Raw genomic sequence first — 27,253 nt, forward strand, 5'->3', positions numbered from 1 at the left:
TCGAATGTTTAAATGATTCATCTCTCGATTTAAGATCATTCGAGCGACCGAGTTGTGTTTTACAGCGAGTGAGCACGGTCCAGGAACGCTAGCTAGCTTTTGTTCTAGGCCGGGTGGCAAGACCTACGGACCGATACCATATTGAAACTATTGAAAGAATTTTGGGAATATTTGCATAAACTTCAACTTTCCTGCCACTTTTCGTGAATTTGAACTGTCGTAATACCACGGAAAAGCGAAAACAGCTCCGAAAAGAGCGTTCCCGAAGTAAACATCCCAACATCCCGTGAATGTCAAACTCTGAAGTTTTTTCTAAAATACGATCGGGATTTGTTCTGGATAAAGCTACCTGTCTTTTTAAAGTACCTTGATGCAACCTCATTAACTAACCTCAAAATTGGCAATTTTCATTTTTCCTTCCTAGTTGTACGTTTTAAGTCGGTAATTGTAACACAAAAGAGTATATTGTGAGCAAACACCCGCGTTAGTAAATATGAGTTTTCGGCGTCTAGCAACAGCGAAAGCAAACGACCTTATTCCGGTCCATAAGTATCGCTCGGTCCTCACAGGATTGACCGTAGTCCTCGGCGAAGTTGAGGGTCCAGTAGTGAATGGTTATTTTACGCTCGCCACTGAAGCTTATGATGATGATGGTCTGCCTCATACACTAGAGCACCTTATATTTCTCGGTTCGGAAAAGTATCCATATAAGGGTATTCTCGATCTGGTAGCTAATCGATGTTTGGCCTCCGGTACAAATGCCTGGACCGATAGAGATCATACTTGTTACACGATGACTACTGCCGGGAGTGAAGGCTTCTTAACGTTGCTTCCAGTATACCTCGATCACATCCTGTATCCAACGTTAACTGATGCCGGTTTCTTAACGGAAGTGCACCACATATCTGGTGATGGTATTGATGGTGGTGTCGTGTATTGTGAGATGCAAGGAAGAGAAAACACAGGTGAATCTCGAGTAAACTTGGAGATGCTACGTGCAGCGTTCCCTAACTGTGGGTATAGTGCGGAAACTGGTGGAATTATGAGCAATTTACGCACCAGCACTAATAACGAAAAGGTGCGTGCCTATCATACCGCGTTCTATAGACCCGATAATCTTTACGTTATAATTACGGGACAAATCCGTGCTGAAGATGTTTTTGCTGCACTCGAGCCAATAGAGCAAAAGATCATTTCCAAAGGAGCCCTTCCTCCATTTATAAGGCCATGGCAAATCAACGTCGCACCTTTGAGTGCATCAAAAGATTTGAAGATCGAGTATCCAGCGGACGAAGAAGACTGTGGACTCGTCAATGTTGCTTGGTTAGGGCCTAAATCTACTACAGAGTATAATGAATTAACTGACTGTTCCGTTTTGCTACGCTATTTAACTGAAACATCCGCTAGCCCCATACAGCGGGATTTCATTGAGAATGAAGATCCGGATGCAAGTAACGTCAGCTACAGCATTGTCGAAAATTCCCTCTCTTTACTGTACATTGGTTTTGAAAACGTGCCCATCGGTAAAGAAGATGGGATTTTCCCAAAGCTGAATAACCTTCTAAGTTTGTTTGGAAGTGGGAAAGAAAAGCTGGACATGGTACGCATGAGGAACGTAATTGAACGTTACAGACTTGAGGCTCTTAGTAGCCTCGAGTCAAATCCACACGACGATATTGCTTTTCATGTGATTGGAGAGATGTTGTACGGAACCGGCAACAGAGATGTAAGAAGCAAACGAGGCAAGGAAAGTACGAAGGGCATATTAATGTATAATATATTGTTTGTTTACTTTTAGTTTGAAAAGCGGCTAAACGCGAATATATACTTGAAGTCTTTGAAATTTAAAGAAGAAGATTTTTGGTTGTCATTGCTGAATAAATATTTTATCAATGTAAGTGTTTCTGTTCTTGTGCCGTGAAATAAATTTGATTCTAGCACTGACCATTACCAGCAATCATGTCTCACACAGGCTAACCATGTAGTAGTGCGAGCCGTACCTAGTGTAAAGGAAAATCTTCGTATAGCCAAAGCAGAGTTATTGCGGATTGAGGAGCAACGTAAGCGACTCGGCGAAATCGGTCTTAAAGAGAAATCAAAAATCTTAACTGATGCTATGGCAGCCAATGAGATTCTCCCACCCAACGAGATGATAGCAGCCTTCCCAATGCCTTCAGCGGAAGGAATAAAATTCTACCCGTTTGAAGTTTTTCGAACGAGCGACGAGAATTCACCAAAAGGACTCAATTTACGCAGTATTCCCTTCTACGCCGAAGCTTATGACTTGCACACAAATTTTTGTTATGTGAGTGTTGTCGTGGTGGGCATTTGATGATACTGATATAATAATCTGTATATTGTAGCTAAAGGTGTCTTTAAACACTATTGGACTGAGCGCCGAATTGCGCCCATACCTAATATTGCTTTTGGAGTTATTGATTGAATCGCCTGTACGCCGAGGAGATAAATTGATACCCTACGAAGAGGTTGTAGCGGCTCTAGAATCTAACACCATAGAAACTACTATAGAGCTTGGTTTCAAAGCGTCCAGTCGCTTCAGCGTGGGTTCATATGGTAACAATGCTCTATTGCACATGCAAGTGGTACGCGAAAAATATGTGAAAGGTATTGAGCTTATTGGAGAGCTTCTCTACAGTACCGTGTTCACAACGGAACGTATTAAAGTGTGTGCAACAAAACTCGTCAACGAAGTTGCTCATTTGAAACGAGATGGTAGCTCGATTGCTAAAGAACTAATGAGAGCCATGCGCTATCAGGAGGATAGCAACGTTCGTACTTGTTCATTGATAAAACAATCTAAGTTCTTAACGGGACTTCTGCTCCAGATGGAACAACCAGAATTCGTAGCGGACGTAATAGCAAAGTTAAACAAAACGCGCGCAGTAATTACTCTTGCGGAAAACACTACAGTACACATAGCTGCCGATTGGCATGCGATGGCGGGACTTGGCATTGATTTAAATCAACCATGGAAACAGTTGGCAAAAGCTACAGCAACACTTGAAATTCCATTGCCTTTGAAACGGTAACTTAAACATCTATCCAATAAACCATAGCACCAACCAACCCTTGCACAAGTGATTATTTTAAATTTAATTGCAGGTTTACGGCCATCCCAGATTATATGAACGTGATTTCAAACAATGAATCTGTCAACGTAACGAATAGTTTTATCGTTAGACTTGGGAGTGTTGAGAGTGCGTTCCTGTTCCTCACATGCCGTTCAATAAATGACTTCAAGGATCCCGACTTGGTTCCACTGCTACTATCGCTACAGTATCTTACACAGCTGGAAGGTCCGCTATGGAGACAGATTCGTGGACAAGGATTTGCCTATGGGTACAACATAGCACCGAGGCCGAACGAAGGCTTGCTGTATTTCACTCTCTACCGAGCCTCGAATGTTGCAGCAGCGTTCAAAGAAGCAATGATAATCATGGTTAGAGAATGTGATATCGTTCAAATTGCTTAAAATAACGAATTCTGTTTTTTGTTTTTCATTGTTTAGCGGAAGCATATTGGAGGTCAAACTGAGTGGGATGATACCTTGCTAGAATCCGCGAGAAGCTCACTGATCTATGAAATTATTGCTCGAGAGAATAGCATCGAAAAGGTGGTAGATTCTTCGTTCTTAGCGAGCTTCAAGGATGTACCTTTCAATTATAATCAAGCATTGGTCCTGCAAATTCAAGAAGTAACGAAAAAAGATTTGATTCGCGTTAATAAGCGGCACCTTGAAAAGCTGTTTTCGAACATTGACACTTGCATGACCATAGTTTGCCATCCCGATAAAGCTTCCGATATTGAAACCTCTTTTAGTGAAATGGGCATCTCAATGAAAGTGGAAAGCAGCCTTGAAGATGGTATTCTGGCCTAAGAAGCTGAATATAAACCCAGTTAGCTCAAAATAAAGGACATAATGAGATAAAGTTCTAATTTTTACAACCTTTATATTACTATCGTTGAAAACAAAAAAAGTTTAAAAAAAACTGTAAATTTGCTTAAATTACAAATTACTTACTGCTACCCGTTTTTATATATGTTCAAAACAATTACTTCATAATGGGAAGTGGGACGTGGCAGAAAGGATGCATAAAAGATCTATTGTTTGGAGCGAATATAAACACTAACCCAAAATCTTTTTTTTTTTCAAAAGACTAATAAATAGAACCGCGTCTTCCATTATTTTCTTGATCCTGATCCTATCTGGGCAAGGTACTTTAAAAAGACAGGTAGCTTTATCCAGAACAAATCCTCGATTTTATTTTAGAAAAAACTTCAGAGTTTGACATTCACGGGATGGTGGGATGTTTACTTCGGGAACGCTCTTTTCGGAGCTGTTTTCGCTTTTCTGTGGTATTACGACAGTTCAAATTCACGAAAAGTGGCACGAAAGTTGAAGTTTATGCAAATATTCTCAAAATTCTTCCTAGTGTTTCAATATGGTATCGGTCCGTAGGTCTTGCCACCCGGCCTAGAACAAAAGCTAGCTAGCGTTCCTGGACCGTGCTCACTCGCTGTAAAACATAACTCGGTTGCTCGATTGATCTTAAATAGAGAGATGAATCATTTAAACATCCGAAAAATAGTGAAATCAGGTATTTTCCTTGATAACACCACCAAACTTGCCCATATCTTCTTCTTCTTCTTCTTGAAACTCACGTGGTTTTGTTGATAAAAGCGCCCTGCTATGAATGTCAAACAAATTCAAAATGGTGACCTGTCAAAGCGGTTAAGAAGCTACCTGTCTTTTTAAAGTACCTTGCCTTGGACCAGGTGACTATATACCGTCTAGAGGTAACGCATGCCGTGTGTGGCAGCCTTTAGCTGACTACAAGCTGTCAAATCTTGTCGAAGCCGTGCTGAAAGAACGCTGAGAAAAATTGAAATTTTTATTCAACTTGAGGGAAAAGTAAAAAGACCAATCTTACACTTTAATTCATCAGTTCAAGCGGATTTAAAAGGATTGTGAGTGAGATGAGTTCGAATACCGAAAGTGTGTCGTTAGCGGAGATCGATGCGATCAAAGTTACTTATAAAGAGGGACCTTGTGAGCTGCAAAGACAACAGCCCTTTTCGCAAATCTCTACAGCGGATGTGTTAGAAGACAAAAGCGTGGTGAGCGGTACAGTTAATACATCGTCTTTAGTAGAAGAACCAACAGCTAAACCATCCTATGGTAATACCACTGTGAGTATGGACTCGCTAGTACCCACCCGCATGTATGAATAATAGTTTCTTTCGCTTATGCAGGACCTGTGGGTGGAAACGAAAACAGCCGATGGAAAATCTTACTATTACCACTCTGTTACCCGCGAAACAACTTGGACTCGGCCACATGGTCCAAGTGTCAATGTCATGTCCCAGAGCGAAATTGAAGCCGTCAATAAGCAACAGGCTCAACAAATGAAACAAATAGATCATAAAATATCCTTGGATGCCCCCGTAACATCCCTTCCTTTGGAAGGAGCCAATATCTCCATGCAACAAACACTGCCTCGATTCACAGGACCACCACCCGCTATTGGTGGTCTAACACCATTCGGTATGCCTCCTCCAAATTTCCACGGCTTTACTGCCTGGAATGCTCCGCCTGGAATGACCAATAGTGCACATGCCTGGAGAGTGGGAACAATTCACCCAATTTCAGAAGTAAAGCTGACTGAGGTCGAGCCTTCGATTGTTGCTAAGGCTGCCATTTGGAGCGAACACGTTGCACCAGATGGTCGTACTTTCTACTATAATGCTGGAAAATGTGAAAGCGTATGGGAAAAACCGCAGGCATTACTAGATCTCGAAAGTAAGTACCCAATCCCTACACAGAGAACAGTGTATAGTGTTTTAAAGTTATTTTCTCTTCACATAGAATCTAAAATGGCATTGTGGAACGCGAAACAGAAGTCAAAAATAACTCAATCATTACCACCATTCCTAGCCCCTCCGGTACCACCACAAATGCCGCTGATGTCAGCGTTACAAACTGGCTCGTCCACTGGATTAAAGTTCCAACAACTTTCGGCAACATGCAGTTCAGGTAACGTCCCATTAATTGCAGGTAGCCAAATGCGATTTTAACAAGTTGTTTTAACATTCCCAAATGTCCTAGGCGTTGTTTTTGATTCGTTGAGTTTTACACTAAAAAATACAGACAAATCAGCGATGGAAGAAGAGCGCAAAAATAAATTTGAAATTGACAAGAAGCGCAAAGATGATGAGGACAAATCCAAGTCGTCAAAACCACTGGATAAAAGTCGTCCCATTTCTAGTACACCTATCACCGGTACTCCTTGGTGCGTTGTTTGGACAGGGGACGGTAGAGTATTTTACTACAATCCCTCAACTCGCACTTCCGTCTGGGAGCGTCCTGACGATCTCAAAGAACGGGCGGATGTAGATAAAGCTGCAATGGTTCCACCCCAACAACTGCTAAGTAGCACAGGGACAAAGGGAGCGGTAGATATCCCGATTAGTAAAACCACTACAGTTGGAACGACACAGACACCAACAGTATCAAGAGAGGAAGACGTCATATTGCGCGGATTCGGCTGTAATTCGTTTGAAGTCGAGACTACTGAAAATGGGTCAAGCGGCGACGAAAATTGTATACCGGGAAAACTTATGAAATCCGATGTGGAAGTTGCTGAAAGTAAATCGTTAAATATGGCTGTTGCTAACACTGCGAGCAGTTTGTGTGGTGTTAGTGATCCAGAAAAGGATACAATCGCTATTGAAGCAGAAGTACGGGCTGCACGCGAAAGAACATTGGTACCATTAGACATACGAATGAAGGCGTTTCGCGAAATGCTACGTGAAAAGGAAGTTTCTGCTTTTAGCACTTGGGAAAAGGAGCTTCATAAGATCGTGTTTGATACACGCTACTTATTGTTAACATCTAAAGAGCGCAAGCAGGTATTTGAGCGCTACGTGAAAGACCGTGCAGACGAAGAAAGACGGGAAAAGCGTAGTAAGATGCGACAAAAACGAGATGAGTTTCGTGCATTAATGGAATCAGCACCCTTACACGGAAAGTGCGTTTCAAGATGAATACTTGCCTGATCATAATGAACAAAATATTTGCTTTTTATATTATTACAGATCCTCTTTTAGCGATTTTAGCTTAAAGTATGGCAAAGATGATAGATTTAAAGCAATCGAAAAGAATCGCGAAAGGGAAAGCCTATTTAATGAGTTCATTGTCGAGATAAGAAAACGAGAGAAAGAAGAAAAGCAACATCGGAAGGATCAGGTGAGTATATATTTGATATTAATAAGAAGTATGTAAAAAAAAAGGTAACTTTTCTTGGAATAGGTTCGTAGGGATTTTCAAACAATGCTACGCGAGAGGAATGATATCAACAGACATACACGCTTCAACGATGTTCGCAAACGTATAGAAACAGATAACCGCTATAAAGCCATCATAGATCACATGCAGCGTGAAAAGCTGTTTGAGGACTACATAAAGGAGCTAAAGGAGCAAAAAAGGCGCAACAAATATAAAGTAAAAGAGAAGGAAAAAATAGGAAAAACTGGACGAAACGAACAACTTTCTAGATTTTCGCATGATCATTCACGCGAGCACCATTCTAACGACCGCGTTACTTATGATGCGAAAGCAAACAATAATGAGGATGCGATTGTTGGTGATGTCGATACTATCATGGACAATGTAGTAGTTAGTAACAATGCAGAAGATGACGAAGGTGAAGACTGTAACACTTCCGACGAAGATGAAATAGACCGCCAGCAAAAGGAACGTGATCGAAAACTCCGCGCAGAGGCTAGTATAAAGGAACGTGAGAAAGAGGTTCAACGCACATTAGCATCGCATCTGAGAGACCGTGACAAAGAAAGACAGCTCCACCAACGGGACGAAGCGATAAGACACTTCAATGCACTACTTACCGATCTAGTGCGCAACTCTGATCTTACATGGAAGGAGGTGAAAAAACTCTTGAAAAAGGATCACCGTTGGGATCTTATAGAAATGCTCGACCGCAACGACCGTGAAAGGTACTAACCATGTTCATTTGTGCCTTCAGGCATGTTACATATGCATGCAATCCTAATCTATTGTAATTGCTATTATTTTACATAGATTGTTTAATGAGCATATTGCGAATCTTGTGCGTAAGAAACGTGACAAATTTCGTGAGATGCTTGACGAAATAACGTCTATGGAATTGACCGCTCAATGGAAAGATATTAAAAAAATCATACGAGACGATCCACGTTATTTAAAATACAATAGCAGCGAAAGGGTAAGTGAAAGATTAATGTTTGTGGTGTAGATAAAAATTCAATCAATAGAAAATTTACTTGCTTCCACAGGGTGAACGAGAATTTCGTGAGTTTATCAAGGATAAAACGATGAATGCCAAACATGCTTTCCGTGAGCTGCTACAAGAGTGTAAGTTTATAACACACAAGAGCATGGAAATGTGTCGTGAAAATGAGAACTATCTACCGGAGATTGAGGATATCCTGCGAAACGATCGACGCTATCTCGTATTGCACCATATAGCTGATGAGCGCACTAAAATGATACTAGGCCATTTGGAGGAGCTTCACAAACGTGGACCCCCACCACCGCCAACTGCAAGCGAATCACTGCGTCGGAAATAACACTATTTTGTGGAATTTCTTAATTGGTTAATCGTTCCAGACCTTCTATAACTCTTTTTATTAATCTAGAATGAAAGTAAAAGCAAATATTTTAGGATAATGTACAGTATTTAACAAAAATAAAAGGTCTATGCCCGAAGTATTTGATGTATTTCAATTTTAATGTTGTTACTGTTAACAATACGGCTTTCGTAATTTAACAATATAGCATCGCAATGAAAATGTTGTCTTTCACACGATGAAATATTTGGGGATAAACAAAAATGAGTTCTTCACACAGAGAAAACACAGGCGAAGGTTGGCGATGGCTCATTCAGATGTATTTTTCATGTCCTAATCAGAGATTTGGCTAAAAGTTGGGTCCATTACATTATTACACAACATACGTATCTGGAAGCTCGAAACTAACATCAAGGTGCGCCTCACGCGCCAGATGTACGATTTGTGCTAGATGTACCGATAGCATGGCGGCTTCGTCGAGATCATCTTTGGGGAGGATCCGAAGCTTAGACTTCTTGATCAATTCCTTGGCCTCGTTGACATTTGTTCCCTGGAGACGGACGATGATCGGCATTTTGATGTTCAATTCTTTTGTGGCCTGAATAATGCCCTCAGCTATTACATCACAGCGCATGATGCCACCGAAAATGTTAACCAAAATTGCATGCACTTTCGGATCGGATGTAATAATCTTAAAAGCTTCTTTTACTGCTTTTACACTTGCACCGCCCCCCACATCAAGGAAATTAGCTGGATCCCCTCCGTGCAGCTTGATAATGTCCATGGTAGCCATAGCAAGACCAGCTCCGTTTACAAGACATCCAATCGATCCATCTAGTGCAATGTAGTTCAAGTCAAACTTCGATGCCTCGACTTCCTTTTTGTCCTCTTGAGACAAATCACGCAAGGAAAATAAATCCTTCTGTCGAAACTCAGCGTTGTCGTCAAATCTCATCTTGGCATCAAGGGCAAAATCTTCGAAAGAAAAAAAAATCAAATAGTAACAGCAATGGTCGATCTACAAAAGATAAAACAGTAACGTGTATCAAATTTAATACTCTAGCTATGTCTACGAGCATAGCCGGTGCAAGACGAAGCGTAAACTCTAGCGTAAACCCAGCGTAATGCCAAAAGATATATGTTGTTGGGCATCACGCTAGAGCCCCATTGCAGAAAGTATACGCAACCAGGTCTGTTTAAAGCTTTATAGAGCCGTCGGCAGAACAATTTCGGGTCTATTAAACAATAATAGACCCGGTTGCATAAATTTTGCATACGGGAGTAAACTCCCGCATAAACACATAAATGCTAGTCTCCGTTTCGTCTGGCACCTACCTGCTTATAAATTAAGGCGAATTACATAAAAAAAAACGCGAAGCTTACGTATGCATAGACTTAGCTATCGTAAACATTTTGACTCATGTACGGATCACGTAAAACACAAAAAATCGTTTGTTGTATACAGGAAATGAAAAGATCCTGGTATTAATATGAACGTTAATAAAACGGAGGCGCCTGAACTGCTTTAAGCTTGGTGCGGAAAATGTATCGATACATTATATTCTGTATCCGCAACACCAATTTCAAACAAGGCAACAATACAACAAAAACAATGCATAAATTAGAAGGATCCAATTCGTTACAGCTTCACAAATGTAACCTTTACTAAATTAGAACAAACAGTAGGCATACTGTTTGCATGCACCATGCAAAACGTTTATATATTAAAACAACTATACTACTTACACTCTTCGCCTGATGATGTGCAGTTAATATATTTGATAAAAAAGACCATTTTTAGTTCAGTTATGAAGGAAATATTACTAAAAGATCAACAGTTACATGTACAACCTAGTGCAAAACAAATAATTGCTTAACATCAACTTTTTAAACACAAATAATGGCTCTATACAAATGACGTTACGAACCGATGCCCTAGGTTTAATCAATTCAAAGTCTATAACATAAGTGTTTTTTTTGTGTTTTTTGTTTTCATAAATACACTTACATGTTTCAGCAGCATCTTCAGCATATGGGTTTATCTCAATGAGCAGAGCATCCTTCTTTACAAACAAAGCATACATGTTTAGCAACATCTTAGCGGTTTCCTCTAGTTTATCTTGCAGTCCAACCTTTTTTGCAATCTGTTTAAAATATTTCAAAAGATATTCAATAAAATAATTATATAAAATAAACGGTTGAAACTAAAACATTCAAACGCAAAAAAGGTATAAGGAGGTAATGAAAAAGGATTATCTCTGCATTGGATTCAGAAGGATAAATTTTAGAAACATTTCATAATCCCCTACACCCTTCCTAATACCTTAATTTATGTTTAAAACTTTTGACCCTGATAAATCAAATGAATGCTGATAAATCGGATCTTTACCAAATAAACCTTTTAAACTATTACCTGAATTGCCTGTTCTTTCTGCAATCCTCTGTGAATATCAATGGGTTCATAAACAATGGCGTCAGGGTTTTCTGCGGCAACTTCCTCTATGTTAACTCCACCTTGTGAGGAAGCAATCAGCACAGGGCCCTGAATAAGGTTAGTAGTGTATTTTTTAATGTATCCACAATACTTAAAGCATTTAATAAGCGTTATTACATTGAAGGCACGTTCCATCATAACGGCAAAGTAGAACTCTCTACGAGGAAACTTACGCTCTGCAACCATCACCGAGTTGCAGATGCGGCCAGCAGCACCGGTTTGTTTTGTCACCAACAGCTCGTTTATCATTTTACTAGATATCTCCTTAGCCTCTTGTGGTCTATAGGAATGCATAGAACATGATTTTTAAGAATGGTTTTTATAAATGATACAATCAGAACTCGGTGCTAATCCTGTGCATGTAGCGCTAATGCGCTACCGACTAATGTCGGTTATGATACTTACGAGAACACCACCCGGACACCCCCTTTGAGTCCATTTTTAAAATGACCTTTTCCTCGTCCGCCAGCAAGTACTTGCGCCTTTAAAACCAGATTCTTCGTTTTAAGGTCCGCAGCAATTTTTTCAGCCTCGGTCCCAGATGTTGCTACACCAAACCTTTAAAATGATTTGTATTAATGCACTTCAAGGTTTAAAGTTTATTTATCAGTTATTATTTGCACTTTAAGGTGCCTATTCCAGTCGAACTAACACCTTGGGCGTTTTGGCGCTTAGTCACTGTCGCGCAAGCAGGGGTGTATAGCAGAGATAATGAACTCCAAAATGAGTGTTCGACGAATTTTGGTATTGTGTTTCGTTTACCTGAGCCAAATCTTTTTTGCACTCGTAATCAAGTTTCGTATCACTTTTCTTACCTCGGCGTTGGGATACCGGCTTCGTTAAGGAAGCTATATGAAACATGCTCTTGTACGTTGAGTCGACGTTTTTGACATCCAAAGGCAACAACCTGCGTACGATCGATATAATTAAAAGTGCAAATCAGAACAAATCCTGCAATCTATTAAGAAAATAGCCTAACTAAAAGCACAATAGTTTTGCGTACTTATAACACATGCAATAGTTTATATGCATTTATTTCACCCTAATTGCTAAGTATGTTGGATATCTTAAAGCTGACTTTCCGGGACTGACGTTTGGGAATATACGAACATTGCATAATCTTCTGACCAGGTTTCTCTGACCGTCGAGCAAAACTTTCCGTCTTCGAACGAGGTAAGTCGCATGCGCTTCGCGTCACTGCCATTTTATGCATAATTTCATATTATCTACGCAAATCAGTGGCTTTCTATGTGAAGCGGCACTCAATACATTCATAATTAAATAAACTTTTTCTATCAAACACGTTCTTTTAAATCAAACACGAGAAATTAACTTTTAACCTACCCTGGGTGAAGCTTTCCTTGTTAAATCAGCCAAAAAACGGCTTGATCTAAGTAGAATAGCAGCCATTAGCGAAGAGTAATCTGCAACGTATATTATGTGTCACGAACTTGGCTTCTTAGTTTCCGTCTAGCTTGTTGACTGAGTGCTGTTTTCGTGCAAGTGCGTAAAAGCAGGAGGTTTTAATCAGAGAGGGAAGGAATAGTCGAGTAGCTGCTCGAAAAAAAAACTACACCTTTAAGCGACTGCCACACGAGCGTGCGATTATCGCGAGCAATCCAAGGCCCTGCCAGACGGAGCGTAAACTCTAGCGTAAACGTAAAAATTAAAAAAATGTTGTCACGCTTGTCGTTTACATGCTGTCAAACGATTATAGGTCCGTGAAGCGTAAAACCTAGCGTAAAAGCAGTTTGCAAACGGGAGGGCTCGCAATAGCCTGCCACAGATCGCAAGCGGAGCTTGCGGCGCGGACGGAACGGTTCGCCGCGGATGAAGCGGCAACACATACCGGTTGCGGTGCGTGCGGCACGGCCGTTTTAGTTTTGAACCCATTGGTATAAATCAAATAATGTTTACGAAAACACGAATTGTTAACGAAAACAAAATATTAAATTTCTATTAATTATCATATTATACTAAACATATTATTATCAATAACATGATTCCATGATCACAATGCAAACACTCATTTTGTTTACATCCAACTGCCAATTCAAATCCACCGGATTTCGCCGCGTCAAAATGCAAACTTTTGCATTTTGCCGCAAGGTCCGCACGGATCCGCACGCGCCGTCCGCGTGCGGCATGTGTTGCCCAGTACAATCCCATACATTAGCCGTGGCCACACGGGGCGAAAACCCTAGCGCAAACGAAAAAATTAATGCCAAAACGGTTTCGCTTAACCCTTACACGCTGTCAAACTTTTATACGTCCGCGGACTTTTTCGCTGAACCCTTGACGCTATCGAACGCTTTATTTACGAAAATGTAGGTTCTTTTCGTATTGTTTTTGCATTTTTAATATAAATATAACAGCAACAGCAACAAAATCGTTAAAAACTGCAAAATTTATTCGGAAATCAACTTCAGCGGCCAAAACACAGATGAAAACAATACGTTTGACATTTCGGCATAAATTTTCGGGGTTTTACCCCTGCCACACGAAGCGAAAACATTTTGGCATTAATGTGCAAATTTGCGCGCAAATTTTCGCTCCGTGTGGCCACGGCTAAAGATTTATAACACATACACTTTTTCCTACACCAAACTTACCAAACTTGTGTAAGCCGGATAAGGCGAACGGCAAGCCACAGTCGAGGCAGCGCCACAAAAAAACGCCATCGGCACTTGTTCTATAAAACAGAAAACAAACAGGAAGAGATTTTTCGGTAGACTCGATCATGAAAGATTATCGAAATAGCACTGAATTACTTACCAGTTCATACAGGATCATGCAGCTGCGGATGCCAAAAAATTATCATATTTTTAGCAAAACTTAAACTCCGTCCAGACGATGACGAATGTTGGAGAATTTCTCGACGAGAACTTCTAAATTAAACGTCATCCCATACAAATCCGGCGAGAAGTTATCGCGATAACTGCAATGCACGTGTAGCGAGCGAGCAAGCGAGAACGAGTAAAAACCCCCTTAGGAGCTGTCAAATCGTATGTAAACAGTAGGGCGAGAAAGTTATCGCGATAACTTTTGCTCAAATTGAGCAAAAGTTATCGCGATAACTTTGTTGCTCGTCTGGACGGAGTTTTACAGAGAGCACGATCACAACGCAAGAGCAAGGCAAGAGCCATCTTGAATGCCGAACTGTTTCACAATTTTCTATTCTCCTTTTCTGTCGAATCCTTTGAGGACTGTCTCGAAGGTTCGTTGGAATCTCATATCACCACAAGATGTTCAACACTGCATAAAGTGTTGGAAATGCAACGAAATGTAAAATGCTATTTTGATTTTAATGTAATAGTAGTTTTGAAATAGTTTTAGACGGCATGGACAAGTGCCGGTGAGCGATTTGTCATAGGGTAAAGCTGGAATGAAGTGGGTTTTCGCGCGCATTATCGCAGTTGATGTCTCGAATAATGTGGGCCGGACCAAATTAAATAAAAAAATGTATAACTACAACCCATTTATATGTATATATTTTGATGTTTCTATGCATACACACTATTTTGTTTGGCTGTCTGTAAAACTACGTGATATTGAATCCTCCCCGATTTGTGCAGAATCAGTTTGGTATTTCTTTTGCATACTTGAGAGAGCTGTTAGAAGTCTATTATTAGCAGCATCTAACGCAGCAATCTGTTGACCCTGAGCTTCAATCACGCGTTGCTTTTGTGATAAGGCTAGGTACATTGTTTGTTGTTCCCTCCGTAGTTCTTCCTCCATGACCAGCAACCTGTATAATTTTTTTTTAGTATTGTTCACTAAGTCATGTTGAAAACCGATATATGAGTTCTTAATAAAATGACTTACCTTCCAATAAGTCCTCCGACAATGGTGTTACTTGGAAACGTGCTATTCGTCAAATCTGTCTGAAGTTCATGTTTGAATTCAGACGTTTCTATTTTTTGTCGCATAGCATCTAACGCAGCTTGTAAGCGCTTAATCTCTCGCTCACATTGTTCAACCGATTGGAAGTTACTTAACCTCATTTGATTACTTATTATATGTTCCTCTATTGCTTTGTTGTTATTATTCCAACTATTGCTTTGCTTCGAACATTGAATGTATTGAAGAGCTCCAATAGATGAGTTATATCGATATTCAGTGTCGCTGATACATTCTCGTTCAGCAACATTCGATGTGTGTCTCACATAATCCTTTTTATCGTTTTTAGGATGATCGTTTTGGATTTTTAAATACTCATCCCGTTTGTACTGAAAAGATGAAAATTTTATGTTATAATACTACAAATCAAACATTCAAACATTTATTTTGATGAAAAGAACACCTATTCTCGAGCATTAGCTACTGTAGTCTACTAATTGCAAAGCTTTCATACATTGAATAGACTAAGCTGAATTTTTCATTGTATTAGCGCTCGTGTGTTCCTTTCCATTCTTTTTATTGTTCTTACCTGCACCATTGGATTTTTCATCATATCACTTCCTCTATTACCACTGGAATAAATGGCATGCTCATACTTATGTCTAGAATCACTAGGCTCAATATTTGGAACAGAAATTGACGCTATTCCAGCTAATGCGGCATCGTATGTAAAGCTCAACCGATTATCTACTTGTATACTGATATCATTGATAGCGTCACTCCCCACAAAATGGGTTGTGGGTTTGAAATTTCTATCCCCTTCATTGTTTTGACTGTTACTTATTTCGTGTAAATCAACACATTTGCCTACTGCTCTAGGAATAAATTGCCGTTCCATTCTTTTTTCTTCAAACATATCCGATTTCAAAATGTTAGTAGGTTCTTCATTCGATTTATCTATTCGGTATGAATCCGTGTAAACGTTTAAAAAGTCGCCATTTTTGGCAGTAAATGTGGGTTCGATTATAGCACAGTCTGATGATAAAAATGTTGAAATTTGACGACCGTTGTTAACCTTCCTCGTCAATTGCTGATAATTTATTTCTAGTTCATTCGAAATACCTCTATGCGATAATGAATCCGGAAATTCATTTTTTATGGGAATATTTCCTAAACTCGCCTTATCGCATGCTCCATGTTTGGTCTTATTTTCATCAATAATTAACCCGTTGTTTCTGCCGTTTTCAGTGGTACTATTATTTTTAAGAACGTGTTGTTCATCAGCATAATTAAATAAGTCTTGCAGATCCTCCAGACGCATTGGCATGTTCGAAGGATTTGATTCATGGTCTACTACTCTTTGTAACTTTGAGGACATGTCCTTCAAAAAGGTTGAACAATCAATTTTTTTTTGTATAATGTTCAAGGGAGAAAACAAAGCTGGAGGTGTAAATTTTCGAGTCATTGAATCATTCAAACACAATCCCATTTGTACATGTTGTTTATCGGATGCGATTATGTCTTTTGTGTCTCTTGAGAAAGAGTTCTCTTGTTCTACTTCTTCTCGTTTTAGCAAGTTTGCCCAATGACAATTCATGTTCCGTGGCAGAGTGGATGCGCGTTCGCCCTGATTGATAATCGAATTTGTTTGTTTCTCTTCTTTTTCTCTTTCCCGCATTTTTAGGTTTTGTTCTTGATAATTATCGGTCCGTTTTTTCTCGGGAAGAGAGTGTACATAGTGGAGATTGTCATAAGAACTATGAATAGTTAATTTCATTTCATTATGCGGCATTGCATTGTCCAGTCGTTGTCGAACTTTATCGCAAGTTTGTTGACCCAATCCATTAGCTGTGCTTAATTTATTTGTGCTCACCAATGAATGTTCATATTCATTGAATCCTTCTGGAAGACTTAATATTTTTTCAGACTGTTTTAGGCTTGATAATGACTCCAGGATGGTTTCCAGAGGAGCCAATTCATTTCGTTTGTCTTTAGATAGTTTTGTCAATGCTTCCAGCAATAAACTATGTAGAATAGCCAAATGTTTGCCTTGATCGATGTGTTGTGACCAATCGAATGTTCTCTCATTGTTAGGATTCAATTGAAGATTCGAAATGTCAAATAAAAATTGTTTCATTCGTGGAGCTTCTTGCTCTATGAAACTGTTCAGGTATTCCATGAAATATTCCTTTCCTTGAAAGCGTGTAAAATTAGCTAGCGTTTGCAAGGTTTTTGCAACCAACGTCAAATTTCTTGTGGAACGGGCTGAAGGCATCTCTGCGAAAGAAACACAATATTGTTTTTTTTTTTCGAATCTATTTATCCTATCTACTAAGTAATAGTAGTGTCTACCATACATACCATTTGTTATGTTGAACAGATTCGGTGAAAGAATGGCTGGGCAAAGAAACCGTAGAAATAATGAAGCACTTATTAAATTATCAGAAATATCTTCTCGTCCCAATGATTTTAACCGCTCGCGAAAGGTTGAAAAACAAACACGCAATTCAAATGGAAAAAAATGTATACTGTTTAAAATGGCTTTCCATATAGCTTCAACGGCGCTGCGCAATTCTTGTTGTTGTTTTAATAGAATTCCTTTGGTCTTCATAGGATCTACTTCACAGTCTCGTTCTGAATCGATGATTTTCACAATTGGTACAAATAGAGTATCTTGTAAATATTGTTCTCCACATAGCTTTAAGAATGCTTCCATGCTTTTAGTTGCCAGAGAATTCCCACGAAACGTAAGCCGTTGATCATCGATTCGGAGCAAGTCCAAACCAACAACGTCAGCAAGGAAAGGAGCTGCCATGTTTTGAGAGTGCATCATCAACACCATTGCTTGACCAATTTCTTCCTTAGCTTTTACTCCTATTACCGGTTCAATTAATTCGCAAACTTTTAAATAATTTTTTTTGAGATATGTTAAAAATTCCCGATATTCATTGATTGGAAGTATGGTAAGCGATTGGAATCGGCATTTTACTCTTAGAGTTGATTGAGATTGTTTACTTAAACTTTTGCTTGACCCGTCCTTCTTTTCCGGCAGTATGGGATACCACTCCTCGCAAAAAATATGTGGCATTGTATCTAGGATACTGATATGAACCGTACCAATAAGTAAATCTTTATCGCGCCACTTTCTTTTATCAGCTTCGCGAAACACCTTTATCGTAATAATTTTTGAATCGGGTATATCAAGAAATTCCAAACATTCGCCCCAAAATAATAAATCTATATTGAGTTTGGAAGAAGTACGTCCATACAAGGCTTGATCCAAATATATCTCACAAAAATAGCGTTTTTTAGTCGACAGTAACTTGGCTTCATAAATCCATATTTTAACAGAATTATCTTTTCGCAGTGCGTTGATATTATTAGGAAAAAGTATTTTACGTAAACCGTGCATCCAAAGATCGCGTTCTTGGCGCGATCTGCAGCTGTAATGCTTAACGCCGTATGAAGCACTATAAATTTGAAAGCCATGGCGGTGCCCAAGAAGCGATGCATGCACAGGAAGAATACTAACTGTACCCCCATTTGTACTGTCAACTGACGATGAAGGTACATTATTAGAAAGCAAATTTTCATGAGATCGTGAAACACGTAAGTCGTCTGTACTGCGCATAGATACATATACTTTCGTAACAGAGTTGGTTCGCTTTAATGGGATTGATCTAAAAGAGCTGAAACGAATCATAAACATTTACCATAATAATGAATATTTATATTTAAAACGGTAACAAAAAAGTAATATTGGAAAATTAAATGTTATATTTTTAATGTCAGATGAGAAGAAAATGTGTTTTTTAATAAAAAAATAAGATATTTGATAATCCAAATGAGCTACGTACCGCTTTAAAAAAAAATTTGACAGTGTTGAAGAGGATTGTAATTTCTTATCTCTCGCTTGTTGTGTGATAGCTGATCTTTGAAGACAAACTGCTTTGAGCGATCCATCTAGAATAATAAATGCAATGAATACTTGAGTTTAATGGTAGTTAGTTAATGGATGCAATGTTGGGATATTTAATTTTTACCTGCATTTAGAGCACTTGTCCATTCGATTTCGTTTTCGTCCAGGCTTAATAAGGAACGAAAAATATTTTCATGTGCAGTTTTATCTGAGAGGAATTTGTACAGTTGCTTGGTATCTAGTGCTTTCACAGGCACATCTGGTTGACCTATACCAACGCTGTTCATGGCACAGTTTGAGGTAATGGAGTTCAATAACGAATTGTGTCTATAAAGTTTTATCGACGAATTTCGTCGAATAAAACTAATGGACTTTTTTGCATTGGCAGAAGAGTGCAATGTGCATTCCGAGGGCAAAGTAGAAAGCATCCCACGGGTGGTTCCCATTTCAACTGATGGCAACAAAGTGATAGGAACTTTCGACGAAACGAAAGAGTTTGTTGGAAGTGACATTGCGTTTTCCTCTACTGTGGATGTTGTAATATGACTTGTGGATGTAGTGACGTTTCCTGGAACTGCCAACTTATATGCATTTGGACTAAGTACAACTCGCTTCATTTTAGTGTTTTTTTCAGCTTGATCTTCGATGTGATCTTGGTACTCTGTTTGATCAATACTAATACGCCCTATTGAACGTTCCTCATTTTTTTCCATAGAAGAGCATAATTGCGCTTTGTTTATGAAAGGCCGATTTGCATCTGAGTCATTTTTCCCAGAAGTGATGTTATCAGTTTTTAGTGCTATGTAGAATGTTGACAACCGACGATCGTCGTTTTCTATCGTAGTATAGTGTACAATCGGATTCATTTATGTTTACAATAAAAAAGCGAGGCTCACTGCAACACAACACACTTATCGATGAGTCCACTGTCTGCTTCTTTATAGAAGTTCGCACACTTTTATATGTTTATTAATTTCCGTCTACTATATGAAATAAAAAGCGGAATGGAAGTAATGATGGTTGATTTTCTTATTATAGGCAACAGTCAAACGATACCCATCTAATATACACGCAAATGCACAATGCCATTAATAAGCTGGACCAAGGTGTTTAGAGAGGTGGTGTCATAAGCAAGGTACTTTAAAAAGACAGGTAGCTTCTTAACCGCTTTGACAGGTCACCATTTTGAATTTGTTTGACATTCATAGCAGGGCGCTTTTATCAACAAAACCACGTGAGTTTCAAGAAGAAGAAGAAGAAGATGTGGGCAAGTTTGGTGGTTTTATCAGGAAAAGTACCTGATTTCACTCTTTTTCGAATGTTTAAATGATTCATCTCTCTATTTAAGATCATTCGAGCGACCGAGTTGTGTTTTACAGCGAGTGAGCACGGTCCAGGAACGCTAGCAAGCTCTTGTTCTAGGGCGGGTGGCAAGACCTACGGACCGATACCATATTGAAACACTAGGAAGAATTTTGAGAATATTTGCATAAACTTTAACTTTCGTACCACTTTTCGTGAATTTGAACTGTCGTAATACCATAGAAAAGCGAAAACAGCTCCGAAAAGAGCGTTCCCGAAGTAAACATCCCACCATCCCGTGAATGTCAAACTCTGAAGTTTTTTCTAAAATACGATCGGGGATTTGTTCTGGATAAAGCTACCTGTCTTTTTAAAGTACCTTGGTCATAAGAGCCTTTGCAGGACGCCATATTGGATGTGTTTTGACGTTCCGGTGCATCAACAAAGCAGCGTGCGTTTGGAGAGGAAGAGAAAAAAAACACGGAAAAGTTCAATGACCGTCGCTAAACGAAACGTAAACTATACTGTACATGTAAAAAAATAATGCCTAAGAGTTTACGTTTCGTAGGTCTTATTTTCTGATCTGATTATTTCGTAGGTTGTGAATTCGGAAGTCTAAGTGATTCCCTGAGGATGCCTGAGCATCCTTGAGAGGGATGCTGACGGATTTTTGCAGAATAAATAGCAGGGCACTTTCTTTTGTTTACTAAACATTTTATAATTCAATATATCCATCATGGTCCATCATAATTTACCATAAAAACACAGTTTTTTCTCTTAATGCTCGCCAGCCGTATCGTGTCCATTCGGATTCACTAAGCCATAATTCCGAAGCACTTTCTAAACATGACATGATTGCGGCTCCTTTCCAGCTAGTTATTTCTGAATCTATCTCTTTGGGACTTATGACAATACATTGCTCAGAACGATACGCAGCTGGTATTTTATCTGATAGTTTCTTTTGGAGCCATTTACTTAGTCCAGGAAATTTCATTCCACCTCCAACTAAAAGAATACATCCGTACATTTTTCGTTTTAACTCTTCGCTGGCTGGAAAGAGAGAAAATAGCGATTTTCGCAATTAACGATTTTGGCAGGTTCTGAGCCGGTTGTAGAAAGCTATGCAAACAAGACAGTGTTGCTCTCTGGTTTTGCTATTTCTATGGGTTGTTTGGGATGTGTTGAAAGTAATCAAATGTTGTTCAATCAAATAATGTTTTTATATATAAACTGTTTATCATGATTTGATAAGGAATCGGCTATTTTTCGGCGGCGGCCTTGGCGCAATCTAAATGTTAACAGCGATCCATTTTTTACGATTCGAACTTTAGTTTCTCGAACGCTCCATGGTCGAATGCTGCTCTATGATTATTTTGTTGATGAATTTAACACGAAAGAAGAGGAAAAACTTACGACATCGCTCTACACATTGAACTATTGCCTGTTCAAGGCCAACCAATTGACCGTCGGGTTGAAGCCAATAGTCCCAGTCATTATTCCTATGGTCACGTTCTTGCTCTAAACCATCAGTAGCCATTTCATCCTCAGGATTTTCTGCAGCACCTTCGAGGGAGACGTGTTCTAATGTTTCTTTGTTGCGTCGCTAAGAAAAGAAAGAGAAAAATTAAAACTAGCGATAAAAGAATAAAATCCCCCCCCCCCCCCCCTTTCACGATTTTCGGTAAAATAACGATTTTTCAATCTCGTGGGGTTTGGCTAGTTCAAGTGGGGGTGGGGTTATTTCAGCCTTTTGCCAAATTTGCAACTGGCAATGTGTTTTAACGTACCCCAGTTTCTCGTAGATATTCGGCATCAAAGCAATCCTCAGGGTGTGATTGTAATGAACACGGCTTTTGGGTTTTTGGCAAAGCCTTATTTGCGCCTGTCACAGCTAGCAGTTCGATGTAAAACAAACTTAATGGCGCGACAGTAAATTCGTCAAGGCTACAGAATGTATAAATACGTTTTTCCGTACATGGCTGATGAACTACAAAATATTTCTCAATGTTTCCGATGGTGTTTTCAAAAACGTGGCAGTAATTTTCCTTTAGCTGCTGCAGAAGCCAAGTATCCAAAATATTTTGCTCGTCGTACTCTTGATAAGGAAAATTGCCCTTTTTCAATAACCAGTATAAAACTTGTGACACATCACCCCCTCCATAATCAAAGCGCACTCGTGTTTTAGGATGCGATATTCCATCCTCTACGCAGGAAACAGATGCTTTTTGATCTCCCACATCTACGACACATGCATATCCGAGACCCGCACCAAAAGTAGCAGAAACATGGTCTTGAACAATGAAACATGAACCAAAACCAATCCGTTTTAACAATAATGTCATATACTCTCCAAGATGAATTCGATTATATATATCTGGAACGATGAGAACTGCTTTATACCGCGAAATATCTTTCGATAAAATGTTCATCATTTTAAAGAGCACAAATTCCCAGATAATTTGCAAATCTGATAAAACTGAAAAAAGCGAACCACCAACGTTGCTATGAATATTGAACTCTCCCCTTCGAATAGGAAAGTGTAAATTATAATAACCTTCTCTATGATTCAGTTTAAGCACATCCTCGCCAATAACAACTTCCTCATGATATGTATCACTATTCCAGGCGTTTAATGCATTTGCTATGATTTCCGGTTTGGTGTGCCTATTAAATTCGGCAGCATTTTGCTGGGGTATTTCACTGCCTCGATTTCCGCCGCGAGAGTGCAAACCAACGGACATGTCTCGCGAAAGTTGCATTCTACGTGCTTCTAATTCATGCATTGACTCTTCATTAAGTTCTTTTGAACAGGGGAGGAAATGGTCTTGATGCTTAGACCCGTCGGGTTTACGACGTCTGGCAATTACGTGCAACACTCGCAAAGGATTTACATCCGACGCACGACCCATTCGCAGATACATTGATCCTGGTTGAATCACAACTATATTGTGGGCTAAGTTGGTCTATAATTAACGAAATCAGTTATTAATTGTAAATGCGAATCTCAAGCATAGTACCTGAATAGAGTCCCCGGTTGTTGGCATTTTTGAGGGTTCGATAAGTAAAAAAGTCACAGCACGCACAAATGAGTTTTAATTATACGGCAGAGTGAAGTAAAGTGTAAGCTGAAAATGTGATGCCGAAAAGTTTATAGCGTTTCACACACCGGTTGCGGTACGAAACGATGTGTGCGTTACGGCTCATCTCTATAAGCTACCACTCACACTCAAGCAAAATACAAAATTTTTGCTGTATTTTGCTTGAGTGTGGTAGTGTAGACGACCTCCAACGCATACAACGTTCCGTTTCGCATCAGTGTGTGTGGGAAAAAATATCGTCGAACACCGTACTCGATGAACATTCCCGAAACTTCACTCTTCTCCGGAAACGGACGTCTCAGTGAACGTACGTAATGGAGAAGTCGCCACAGAAGCAGAAGCAGCAGCAGCAGAATAGAATAGTGATCATCATCGGGATGAATAAGGCTCCATCCGCCGAAGCTATCGGCGACTATCTGGTACATGAGCTAATTTCAAAGTAATGCTAGGGCGTGGTATTGCTAGGAAACAGAATGGACACGTTACAACTTCGCATTCACCCAACCGTCTGCCACACCAGCCGGCGCATACCATCGAACCATTGACCATTTTTTCCTTTTTGTACAGTGATGATCCACACGCAATATGCATTCCAGGAACAGGCTGGTGCACAACCGTTACCGAGATCGGGGCCGTAACCTGGATCGCGATCGTAATCGGGGATCGAGAGCGAGAACTGAAGCGCAACGAATCACCACGGAGCACTGGTGGAAACAATCGTTCCCGGAAAGCGAAACAATCGTTCGCTAGAAGTGCACGCGAACTTGACGGCCTCTCGGCCTATTTGGAGGAACGGAACGAAAAACCCGTACCTATCAGTTTCATTCAGCGAAATTCTCCGAAAGATAAGTCAGCGGCCGTGAGGGGCCGCAATCGGGGTGATGGTGGTGGTAAGGGAGCACCTGCCGGTGGCAAACGACAGGATCTTCTTCCACCTCGCCGTCGTTCGCGATCACGATCACCGCGTGACCGTCGAGGAGCACCACTTTTCCGGAGTCGATCTCACTCCCAATATCCATGCCGAAGCCCCTCACGAGACAGAAGGCAGCAACCATCGTCCAGAGATCGGAATGTGCGCAATCGGCAGCACACGGGGCCCCGTAACCCCGTACGACCCAATCCACACAAAGGCACGCCCGGCAGAGTTTAATTTTCAGAACCTCATAAAATACTAGAAACTTTTCAGTTGCATTTTTTGGTAGATATTTCTTTTTAGGTCTTCCATCTTTTCCAAATGAAATAATTACAAAGCACAACCTAATCACAAACAACGGAAATATGTAGAGAATGTTCCGTCCGCTGTATCTGGAGCATTTCGAAGCGTTTCACTTCTCTTACACATTTTATCTTAAATTACTTACTAGCTTTTCGTAGGAAAATTTAGTTATATTTCGAGTAACACTGCAAAAAGAGCTCACATTTTCGCAGAGCGTTTGACACTATGTTTAACCTTTACATGCCGTTCACACACTGATGCGGAACGGAACGTTGCTTGCGTTGGGGCTCGTCCAAGGTACTTTAAAAAGACAGGTAGCATCTTAACCGCTTTGACAGGTCACCATTTTCAATTTGTTTGACATTCATAGCAGGGCGCTTTTATCAACAAAACCACGTGAGTTTCAAGAAGAAGAAGAAGAAGAAGATGTGGGCAAGTTTGGTGGTTTTATCAGGGAAAGTACCTGATTTCACTCTTTTTCGAATGTTTAAATGATTCATCTCTCTATTTAAGATCATTCGAGCGACCGAGTTGTGTTTTACAGCGAGTGAGCACGGTCCAGGAACGCTAGCTAGCTCTTGTTCTAGGCTGGGTGGCAAGACCTACGGACCGATAACACTAGGAAGAATTTTGAGAATATTTGCATAAACTTTAACTTTCGTGCCACTTTTCGTGAATTTTAACTGTCGTAATACCACAGAAAAGCGAAAACAGCTCCGAAAAGAGCGTTCTCGAAGTAAACATCCCACCATCCCGTGAATGTCAAACTCTGAAGTTTTTTCTAAAATAAAATCGGGGATTTGTTCTGGATAAAGCTACCTGTCTTTTTAAAGTACCTTGGGCTCGTCTCTAGGGTCGTCTACACTACCACACTCAAGCAAAATACAGCAAAAATTTTGTATTTTGCTTGAGTGTGTAGTGGTACCTTATAGAGATGAGCCGTAACGCACACATCGTTCCGTACCGCAACCGGTGTGTGAAACGCTTATGGATAGCACGCGGTACTGGCCTATTCTTCCGTTTTACCGCCAAAAATCCAAACAACGCGCGACAGCAACGGCACAAACCCCGCGCCTGTGTGCATCAGGCTACCGAAGCTCCTTATTTGCTCGCTTGGAGCCGAAAGATCTAATCAAACGTGGCAGCCCAGCGCTTAACCAGGACTGACAGAAGTGTAGTTTGAATCGGCACTGTTCAAATCTTAATTTCGTTAAACCAGGGGCCTCAAACTCACATTGCCATGCGGGTCGCGTCGCACCAAGAAATATTTTTTCATATAAAACTACGTTTGGCATCACTTGGCTGTCGTGGCCGCGGGTCCCACAAAATAGTTTGAGGCCCACATGCGACCCCCATTCCGCGAGTTTGAGAGCCTCGCTTTAAATGCTCTGTTAATTAAACTACTAAACTCTAGTTTGAACCTTGATCAGTCTTCTGCACTGCAACAATAGCTTCAGAATTTGCAAGGAGTGAATCTTTTCTCGAATATTTGTATGAAATCTAGTGAATTACGTTACCTTTCAAGTTTCTTGTGGCCATTCCTTAGACCTTTAGGAAAGAGGAGTAGTATTTCAACACTAAATTTTAGAATACAATTATAGACATTTCCAAACCGGGTTATTTTCAAAACAAAATCCTTGCATTTATCGAAAAAATACCAATTTATTGAAACATTCTACAATATGTACTATTTTTCACATTGTTCATCTCATTTACGGCGCTTTGATAGTTTTTACAAAATGCAAAAAAGTAATTTTATTTACTATTACCAACTTTATGCCTACAAACTATGGATCAACCACTCGAGCTTGTTGAATGTTTTGACGAATCAAACTCATGCATATAAATAAATAAACAAATATATATATATATATATATATATATATATATATATATATATATATATATATATATATATATATATATATACATATATATATAATTCATTTATGGATATGCTTTTCCGGTTCTTCAGCATTTCATCTACAGTAAAGTATCGCCAAATACTCGTAACATAAATGTGTTTTCAATATATTTACATTTTATAAAACTATTACTATACGCTACATTTCTTTTAGTTTTTTTTAATTGATGGAGATTATATGTTCCGTACCTCAATGATTGAATAATGCACATTGTTATTATTTTTTCATTTAAATACAAATATCATAATGACATAAAAAGACATACGGTTCGCCCGTTCTTATATATTTAAAAAAAAACATAAAAATCAATTTCGATTTACACATTTTCAGACAAGAACGGTCCGGCATAAATAAGGATTATTGTAGCTGATTATTTCCAATTATTTCATCTTGCATACAGAAACTATCTTCATCGCTTGTAATTAACTTGGAGATGCCAAAATACCTATATAAAGTACTTCGCTATTGGTCTTCAACTTTTACTGGATACATAATGTTCGTGTTTATCGGTCTTGGTTCACAAGTTACTTTATTTACCTATTTAAAGTAGGGCGGGTGATCTGTATTCCACAAAAAATCATTTAAAAATTTTATTTTCGCTTGTTTCGTATCCATTATTATTTTCCTAGTACAATAATTTTAGTTCTTGCATTTCAATGAAAATGCACTTTACCTTACCTTTTTGGAGTAGTAACGAGATTGTAGTATTAATACTGTAATTTTACCTGAAATAACAAGTAAAAATGAAAAAGAATTAGAACTAATGACGATTGATATGACTGGAAAATAAATAGTTGCAGCGCAGCGAACATA

The 27,253-nt window shown here is 39.4% G+C and overlaps 7 protein-coding genes across 8 annotated transcripts in view; 3 read left to right on the forward strand and 4 right to left on the reverse strand.

Annotated features, from left to right (window-relative positions):
* Positions 1-368: 368 nt before the first annotated feature.
* Positions 369-4,222, forward strand: LOC125958119 (uncharacterized protein C05D11.1-like). The gene is made up of 6 exons (XM_049691246.1): positions 369-1,726; positions 1,799-1,894; positions 1,973-2,305; positions 2,364-3,046; positions 3,124-3,460; positions 3,530-4,222. The coding sequence occupies exons 1-6, from the start codon at positions 494-496 to the stop codon at positions 3,896-3,898; spliced, it is 3,051 nt and encodes a 1,016-aa protein (XP_049547203.1). The 5' UTR covers positions 369-493; the 3' UTR covers positions 3,899-4,222.
* A 636-nt stretch (positions 4,223-4,858) lies between these two features.
* Positions 4,859-8,856, forward strand: LOC125954108 (transcription elongation regulator 1). Of its 2 annotated transcripts, none has more exons than XM_049684121.1 (8): positions 4,859-5,211; positions 5,275-5,821; positions 5,888-6,055; positions 6,128-7,049; positions 7,117-7,267; positions 7,331-8,034; positions 8,120-8,282; positions 8,353-8,856. In XM_049684121.1, exons 1-8 carry the CDS (start codon positions 4,999-5,001, stop codon positions 8,644-8,646), a joined length of 3,162 nt encoding a protein of 1,053 aa, XP_049540078.1. In that variant the 5' UTR covers positions 4,859-4,998; the 3' UTR covers positions 8,647-8,856. The 2 variants fall into 2 exon arrangements, with proteins under 2 accessions (XP_049540078.1, XP_049540079.1); XM_049684122.1 differs by having other exon boundaries at positions 5,957-6,055.
* Positions 8,774-12,658, reverse strand: LOC125954115 (succinate--CoA ligase [ADP-forming] subunit beta, mitochondrial). Its single transcript, XM_049684138.1, has 7 exons — positions 12,485-12,658; positions 11,956-12,047; positions 11,546-11,698; positions 11,258-11,420; positions 11,060-11,188; positions 10,655-10,790; positions 8,774-9,621 (listed from the first exon to the last, which is right to left on the reverse strand). The coding sequence occupies exons 1-7, from the start codon at positions 12,548-12,550 to the stop codon at positions 9,020-9,022; spliced, it is 1,341 nt and encodes a 446-aa protein (XP_049540095.1). The 5' UTR covers positions 12,551-12,658; the 3' UTR covers positions 8,774-9,019.
* A 1,786-nt stretch (positions 12,659-14,444) lies between these two features.
* LOC125954106 (ras GTPase-activating protein raskol) lies at positions 14,445-19,953 on the reverse strand. The gene is made up of 6 exons (XM_049684116.1): positions 19,024-19,953; positions 18,838-18,943; positions 17,342-18,669; positions 15,570-17,257; positions 14,966-15,369; positions 14,445-14,888 (listed from the first exon to the last, which is right to left on the reverse strand). The coding sequence occupies exons 1-6, from the start codon at positions 19,763-19,765 to the stop codon at positions 14,657-14,659; spliced, it is 4,500 nt and encodes a 1,499-aa protein (XP_049540073.1). The 5' UTR covers positions 19,766-19,953; the 3' UTR covers positions 14,445-14,656.
* Positions 19,954-20,864: 911 nt separating this feature from the next.
* On the reverse strand, positions 20,865-24,676 carry LOC125955491 (actin-related protein 8; the record flags this gene model as incomplete). The annotated part of the gene is made up of 4 exons (XM_049686623.1): positions 20,865-21,251; positions 21,615-21,804; positions 21,989-22,092; positions 24,661-24,676. Coding segments are annotated over 4 exons (609 nt in total), but the record flags the coding sequence as incomplete, so codon positions are not given.
* On the forward strand, positions 23,605-24,943 carry LOC125954117 (thyroid hormone receptor-associated protein 3-like). Its single transcript, XM_049684142.1, has 2 exons — positions 23,605-23,738; positions 23,867-24,943. Exons 1-2 carry the CDS (start codon positions 23,614-23,616, stop codon positions 24,447-24,449), a joined length of 708 nt encoding a protein of 235 aa, XP_049540099.1. The 5' UTR covers positions 23,605-23,613; the 3' UTR covers positions 24,450-24,943.
* A 1,534-nt stretch (positions 24,944-26,477) lies between these two features.
* Positions 26,478-27,253, reverse strand: part of LOC125954105 (uncharacterized) — an 11,551-nt gene continuing 10,775 nt past the window's right edge. The window contains exon 7 of the mRNA XM_049684115.1: positions 26,478-27,165. The gene's annotated coding sequence lies outside the window, so the exon portion shown is untranslated. The remainder of the gene's footprint in view (positions 27,166-27,253) is intronic.

The sequence above is a fragment of the Anopheles darlingi genome, chromosome 3, assembly GCF_943734745.1.
Source record: "Anopheles darlingi chromosome 3, idAnoDarlMG_H_01, whole genome shotgun sequence".
NCBI classification, from domain to species: domain Eukaryota; kingdom Metazoa; phylum Arthropoda; class Insecta; order Diptera; family Culicidae; genus Anopheles; species Anopheles darlingi.

What these genes read in the sequence shown, in the direction of transcription:
- LOC125958119 (XM_049691246.1), top strand. Translation starts at nt 494, where the DNA reads ATGAGTTTTCGGCGTCTAGCAACAGCGAAAGCAAACGACCTTATTCCG. An exon ending in TGAATAAATATTTTATCAAT is followed by an intron (nt 1,895 to 1,972) that starts GTAAGTGTTTCT and finishes TGTCTCACACAG; the next exon opens with GCTAACCATGTAGTAGTGCG. An exon ending in AAGAAGCAATGATAATCATG is followed by an intron (nt 3,461 to 3,529) that starts GTTAGAGAATGT and finishes TTCATTGTTTAG; the next exon opens with CGGAAGCATATTGGAGGTCA.
- LOC125954108 (XM_049684121.1), top strand. Translation starts at nt 4,999, where the DNA reads ATGAGTTCGAATACCGAAAGTGTGTCGTTAGCGGAGATCGATGCGATC. An exon ending in GGCATTACTAGATCTCGAAA is followed by an intron (nt 5,822 to 5,887) that starts GTAAGTACCCAA and finishes CTCTTCACATAG; the next exon opens with AATCTAAAATGGCATTGTGG. An exon ending in TCAGCACCCTTACACGGAAA is followed by an intron (nt 7,050 to 7,116) that starts GTGCGTTTCAAG and finishes ATATTATTACAG; the next exon opens with ATCCTCTTTTAGCGATTTTA.
- LOC125954115 (XM_049684138.1), bottom strand. Translation starts at nt 12,550, where the DNA reads ATGGCTGCTATTCTACTTAGATCAAGCCGTTTTTTGGCTGATTTAACA. An exon ending in CAAGGAAAGCTTCACCCAGG is followed by an intron (nt 12,048 to 12,484) that starts GTAGGTTAAAAG and finishes GATCGTACGCAG; the next exon opens with GTTGTTGCCTTTGGATGTCA. An exon ending in GCCGGTATCCCAACGCCGAG is followed by an intron (nt 11,699 to 11,955) that starts GTAAGAAAAGTG and finishes ATCATTTTAAAG; the next exon opens with GTTTGGTGTAGCAACATCTG.
- LOC125954106 (XM_049684116.1), bottom strand. Translation starts at nt 19,765, where the DNA reads ATGAATCCGATTGTACACTATACTACGATAGAAAACGACGATCGTCGG. An exon ending in TCAAATTTTTTTTTAAAGCG is followed by an intron (nt 18,670 to 18,837) that starts GTACGTAGCTCA and finishes GATTCGTTTCAG; the next exon opens with CTCTTTTAGATCAATCCCAT. An exon ending in TGAAAAATCCAATGGTGCAG is followed by an intron (nt 15,370 to 15,569) that starts GTAAGAACAATA and finishes TCATCTTTTCAG; the next exon opens with TACAAACGGGATGAGTATTT.
- LOC125954117 (XM_049684142.1), top strand. Translation starts at nt 23,614, where the DNA reads ATGGAGAAGTCGCCACAGAAGCAGAAGCAGCAGCAGCAGAATAGAATA. An exon ending in GTACATGAGCTAATTTCAAA is followed by an intron (nt 23,739 to 23,866) that starts GTAATGCTAGGG and finishes CTTTTTGTACAG; the next exon opens with TGATGATCCACACGCAATAT.